Source organism: Phoca vitulina, unplaced genomic scaffold (assembly GCF_004348235.1).
Source record: "Phoca vitulina isolate PV1807 unplaced genomic scaffold, GSC_HSeal_1.0 scaffold15, whole genome shotgun sequence".
NCBI classification, from domain to species: Eukaryota; Metazoa; Chordata; class Mammalia; order Carnivora; family Phocidae; genus Phoca; species Phoca vitulina.
Window position 1 is genome coordinate 13,468,764 of NW_022589718.1, and position 6,143 is coordinate 13,474,906.

The following is a 6,143-nucleotide window of genomic DNA, read 5'->3' on the forward strand; positions in this document are numbered from 1 at the left end:
TGGTAGAAGCTCTCTTCCCTAGGTAGCCAGGATCCATAGCTGGTCAGTTAAAGAGAAAAGTCAGTTAAAGTGGGGAATCACAAACTTATAATAAATAGCCTTAAAATGTTATTTTTAATTAAAAACATACAAGTCTATTCATCCATCATTCCTTTGATATCAGGCTAAAAGGCCTTTTCTTGGAGTGGGGTCTACAGGTGGGGGCAGTACATAAGCCACGCGTTAACACCAGCAAGCAGTGCTGTCAATTTTAGTTTCAGTGGAGTGAGGACTCAAGACACCTGTGGAGAAAACTGAGGGCAGAATTCCGCTGGATTCCTCCACCTAAACTCACACATTTGTTTCGCCCACACCTAATTCCACAACAGATTTTCTTAAGGCGTGATAAAGACCTATCTTTAGAGAGAGGTCCTGATATCAGATAGGTCTTTATCAGGTCTTCCCAAGCATTCAACTTATTTTCATAGAGATCACAACTCTCTTCATGCTCCTCTTTGTCTGCTTTGGGTAATACTGAATTAAATTATGTAATTACTAAGCAAAACTTGCATAAACAAGTTTGGGAACAAACGACTGACTTTTGGAAAGCATACAACTCAGGAAGAAGTGATTAGCCCATCAGGGACTAGCCTACTTACTGGTTGTAAAAATTGCATGGGCCTTCAGCATTAGGAATGTTTTTCACACAGAACAGGGACTGGTTCAAAGGTCTGAGCCAGAGGAAGGCAGAGTTGGTTCTAGAAACAGAAAATCTAAATTCAGAAACAGCATTTACATTTATATGAAGTTATGAAACTCCTTTGAGAGGAATGCTAATGAATAGGATTTGAGCAAACCTTTCTTTACGGAGTTTGCAGTAGGGCCAGCCATGCTTCTCTGGGGGAGGGCATAATGCCTGAACCTCCTGTTGGATGTGGTTAGGGTCACTGGGTCTACTCTTGGTGAATGCTCTAAAATATTAAAATCTCTCTCTCTTTGAAGAAAGCAGGAAAGGAACTGTTCCTAGTTTATGTTTAAGAAAATATTGAAACCTAGCCTTTGGCTTTCAGCTCGAAGGAGGCCAAGGTGCAGCTGTCTTCGGTTGTCCCCAATCCAGGTTCACCCAACATCAGCTGCCTCCATCATGCCGCCTAAGTTCGACCCCAACGAGATCGAAGTTGCATGGGTGAGGCGCACCCGTGGGGAAGTTGAGGCCACGTCTGCCCTGGCACGATCGGCTCCCCCTGGGTCTTTCTCCAAAAAAGGTTGGTGATGACATCACCAAGGCAACAGGTGATTGGAAGGGTCTGAGGATTACAGTCAAACTGACATTCAGAACAGACAGGCCCGATTGAAGTGGTACCTTCTGCCTCTGCCCTGATTATCAAAGCCCTCAAGGGGCCACCAAGAGACAGAAAGGTGCTCGCAGCCGCCGTCGCTCACCAACGCCAGCGCTGCCTCCAGCTCGCCGAGCTCCAGCCGAAGGAGAAGGGGGTTAAGCCACGGCTCGTACAAAGCAGACTGCCTGCAAATCGACAGGTGGTAAAGCAGCAAGGAAGCAGCTGGCTACAAACGCCGCTCGCAAGAGTGCGCCCTCTACTGGAAGGGTGAAGAAACCGCATCGTTACAGGCCTGGGACCGTGGCACTCCGTGCAATCAGACGTTATCACAAGTCCAGTGAACTTCTGATCCGCAAACTTCCTTTCCAGCGTCTGGTGCGAGAAATCGTTCAGGACTTCAAAACAGATCTGCGCTTCCAGAGCGCAGCTATTGGTGCTTTGCAGGAGGCAAGCGAGGCCTATCGGGTGGGCCTCTTTGAAGCCATCAACCTGTGTGCTATCCGTGCCAAACGTGTCACAATTATGCCAAAAGGCATCCAGCTAGCGCGCCGCATACGTGGGGAACGTGCTTACGAATCCACTATGACGGAAAACATTTCATTCTTAAGAAAAAAAATTTTTTTTCTCTTCTTCTTGTTATTGGTAGTTCTGAACGTTAGATATTTTTTTCCATGGGGTCAAAAGGTACCTAAGTATATGATTGCAAGCGGAAAAATAGGGGACAGAAATCAGGTATTGGCAGATTTTCCATTGTCATTTGTGTGTGAATTTTTAATATAAATGCGGGGACATAAAGCATTAATGCAAGTCAAAATGTTTCAGTGAACACGTTTCAGCAGTTCAACTGTATAACAATTATAAATAAACCTGTTAAATTTTTCTGGACAATGCCAGCATTTGGATTTTTTTAAAACAAGTAAATTTCTTATCGAAGGCAACAACAACAACAAAAAAAGACAGAAAGAAGCAGAAAAAACATTAAGCACAGTGGAAATAGCACTTTGGATGTGACTGTCAACGCTGCCCGACAGATGTGGCACCGATCTTGAGCCAGAGAAATCTCTGGAAACGCCCAGTCTGTGGGCTGCAATGTTGATGGCCGCCACCCTTGTGATATCACAGATGGTATCAACAGTGGAGCAGTGGAATGCCCAGCTCGTCAAAAACTAGAAAGGAAAATATTTCAATAAAGAATCATTTGACAGCCGAAAAAGAAAAAAAATTATTGAAGTCTCAAGTAGCCTTAATATGGGTCAGATTACTAAGGATAATAAAATTCTCCAAGAGAACCAATTTGCTAATCAAGAGGGGGAAAACGATCCTGTTTCCTGGTGCCCTCTTGTGATAAAACAGCAGGTCGACAGTGGGGATTATAAAGCTTTAAGATCCAAGTATCTGAAAGAGATCATCTCCCTTCATTAATGGTTGGACTGCACACTAAGAACCAGCCACCAAAATGATAAAAGCAGTGATGCTTGAGGGTGGGCCATAGGATTAGAAGTACTTCCTCCCCACCTCCTAAATTATCTAAAATGAAATTATATTACTTTTGTAAGTAAAAACAACAAAAACACCACCACGATTTACCACAGTTAGTTAATAATAAGCAGAACCACTTTAAAGTTTTGGACAGAACGACCTATAGCCTTAACATGAGGACCGTCTTTTAGTAATTTTTTTTTTTTTAAAGATTTTATTTTTAAATAATCTCTACACCCATTGTGGGGCTTGAACTCACAACCCAGAGATCAAGAGTCACACACTCGGGGCGCCTGGGTGGCTCAGTCCGTTAAGCGGCTGCCTTCGGCTCAGGTCATGATCCTGGGGTCTTGGGATCGAGCCCCACATCCGGCTCCCTGCTCAGTGGAGAGCCTGTTTCTCCCTCTCCATCTGCCTGCCACTCTGCCTACTTGTGCTCTCTCTCTGTCAAGTAAATAAATAAAATCTTAAAAAAAAAAAAGTCACACACTCTACCAACTGAACCAGCCAGGCATCCCCCTCTTCTAGTAATTCTTATTGAGTTCAGGGGGAAGACCAATAATGCTTTTTAAGTTTTCCTATTGTTTTGTCTCACGCCGTTTAAGAACTTTCAAAATAACAAAGACTGATAAGCAAGGCAAATCCTCAGCTGTTTTCCTAACTAGCACTTAGGAAGCCCACTGTATTATGGAATCTCTAAAAGGCAGTGCTGAATGGGGTTAAGATCATGAACTCTGGAGCCAAATGCCATTTACTTGCCAGTGACCTTAGGACAGTTACTTAGCCTGTCTGTGCCTCAATTTCCACATCTGTAAAATAGTGATAATATTACTTATCTGACTGTTCAGAGAATTGAATGACTTCATGTGTAATCAACCAGTTATGTGTAAACCGCTTTTAACAGTGCCTGACATGTAGTCGGTTCTATACACATTTAATAAATAAATGCAAATTTTAAAAAAATGTCGGTGAGTTTACTAAGTATATATTAAGAATAGTTTTTCTGGAGGCACCTTGCTGGCTCAGTTGGTTTAGTGTGTGACTCTTGATCTCTGGGTTGAGTTTGAGCCCCACATTGGGTGCAGAGATCAATTAAAAAATTAAAAAAAAAAAGTTTTTGTATTATTTTCAACACTCTCCTATTCAACATTCTTACCCTTCAGGATTTTTATTAATAATAATTTCTACTTAGCCTAGAGAAGTTAAACTTATGCTTAACGAGATACTTATTTAGGGACAAGTAATCTAAATTTCTAAGATGACGGTGTTTAGGGAAGGTTATGACGAAGACCTCTAATAATGTCATATGCATGCCCATTAATAAAGAGTTCTTCTTGAACCCGTTTTCCCAATGTGGAGACCCTTGAGAGATATCGACCGTGCACCAGCAAGGAACCCAGGCATAACCCAGGGTGTGTGTGTGTGTGGTTTTTAGAATATGAACCTGAATTCTTGGATGCTCCTCCCTTTAAAAGGTGGAGCATAATCTCCTCCCGCCTTGAGTGTGAGATAGACTTAGTGACTTGCTTCTAAGAAATTAAATGAAGGGGCAGCCTGGGTGGCTCAGTCAGTTAAGCGTCTGCCTTCAGTTCAGGTCATAATCTCGGGGCCCTGAGATCGAGCCCCGCGTTGGGCTCCCTGCTCAGCGGGGAGTCTGCTTGTCCCTCTCCCTCTGCCCCTCCCTCACGCTTGTGTGTGCTCTCTCTCTAATAAGTAAAATCTTTAAAAACTAATAAAATAAAATGAAGTGGAAGTGATGGTGACAACTTCAGAGACAAGGTCCTTCCTTGTTTGGATCTGAAGGAAGCTGAGGGAAGCCAGCTGCCAGGTCATGAGGATACCCAACAGCCCAGTGGAGAGGCTCACACAGTACGGAACGGAGGCCTCCTGCCAACAGCCCTGTGAGGCAGTCATCTTGTTAGTGGACCAGCCAGCCCCAGTCAAGTCTTCAGGTGACTGCAGGTCTGACTGCTTGAGAGAAACATGAAGCACACTGAGCCAGAACCCCCAGGTGAGCCACTCCTAGATTTGACCTGCAGAAACCATGTAAGATAATAAATGTTCACTGTATTAAGTTGCTACATTTTGGGGTAATTTTCTATACAGTACAGATAACTATTATAGCTTGTGTTCACGGGTGAATAAGAGAGCAGTGTGAAGTACCCTTTCTAGACCTGATCCTATCCAACTAGTGAAAATCTATCATTTGACCCAAGACCTATCGCCACGTTGCAGTTAGATGCTGTGATAAAATGGTTTCTTTCTTTTCCCTGCCCAGTTGCTACTTTTTATGTTCCAAACATGTCAGGGTTTATCCTACCCCTTAGCATAACTGCCCAGAATGTCTGTGAAGAAATTTGAGGGCAGTCTCGGCGAGATAGAGACTATTAGTAAGAGAAGGCAGGAGCCTGGCTATGGAGAAGCCCCAAAGAGTGAAGTTTGTGCAATACACTGTCTGGGCTTTGGTTCTTTGTCCTAAAGGGTCAGGAACTGTATTTTTCAGAATGTTCAGAACTCATAGACTAAATTGACAGACTTCGGCGCTGAACTATACAAACTAAATTCACATGAGACTAATGTATAAATCAGAAAGCTTCTCTGATTTTGCTCTGTGTGGAATGGAATTCCGATGCTCTCATCCAGAGTTCCTCCTTTTCCTGAATGATAGCTTGGAGGTCATATTAGCAAATCAGAAGGTGGTTCAGTTAAGCTTGCAATTAGAGCCCAAAGTGGTGAGTCTCAAGTATGTTCTTCCCAAACCGCAGCAAGGCTTGATAAACTGATACTACCTGAAGAAAAGAACACTTCGGGCCATTAAACTGCTCACATGTCTTGGATTCAGTACCTCCCTTCCATGGATAACACTGTATGTACTGTCATATTTTGTTTCTCCAAACTCTTGGCAAATTGACTATTTCTGTTCACATTTGCTTTCTCAAATGAGTTAGTATCACTTCTAGGAAACAATGGGGCTCCTCACCACATGCGGACTTAGTTTAAATCTCTGGGGGTATCTTACTACCATGTCCTTGGAGTGTCTCCCTGTTGTCTTCACACATTACCTGCACCGTTTGGATCAGAGGACATTTATTAGCATACCAGAGCTTGTCCAGAGATAGTATTCTGGAACTGGCAGAGCCTCTGAAAGGCAGTTTTGTAATTTCTGATCTTTTCTCTAGAAAATTTCCATGATCAACAAAATCTGAAGTTAAGATCACCAGGGACGGAAAAATGAATAAACAGCAGTTATCAAAAATAGGGCATTTATGTGATGTTATCCTCTTTACAACCCACTATATGTGGTAGTACCTGAGTCATGAGTGTTCTCACCAAAACTGAATCATT

The 6,143-nt window shown here is 43.0% G+C and overlaps 1 protein-coding gene across 1 annotated transcript; it reads left to right on the forward strand.

The window, feature by feature from the left end:
- The first annotated feature begins 1,123 nt into the window (after nt 1-1,123).
- On the forward strand, nt 1,124-2,834 carry LOC116637707 (histone H3.3A-like). The gene is made up of 2 exons (XM_032413223.1): nt 1,124-1,244; nt 1,480-2,834. Exons 1-2 carry the CDS (start codon nt 1,124-1,126, stop codon nt 2,097-2,099), a joined length of 741 nt encoding a protein of 246 aa, XP_032269114.1. The 3' UTR covers nt 2,100-2,834.
- Nucleotides 2,835-6,143: the final 3,309 nt, after the last annotated feature.

Excerpts from the sequence above, each read along its gene's own strand:
- LOC116637707 (XM_032413223.1), top strand. The coding sequence starts at position 1,124 with ATGCCGCCTAAGTTCGACCCCAACGAGATCGAAGTTGCATGGGTGAGG. Across the intron at positions 1,245-1,479 it reads TGGGTCTTTCTCCAAAAAAG|CCACGGCTCGTACAAAGCAG; the intron begins GTTGGTGATGAC and ends AAGGGGGTTAAG.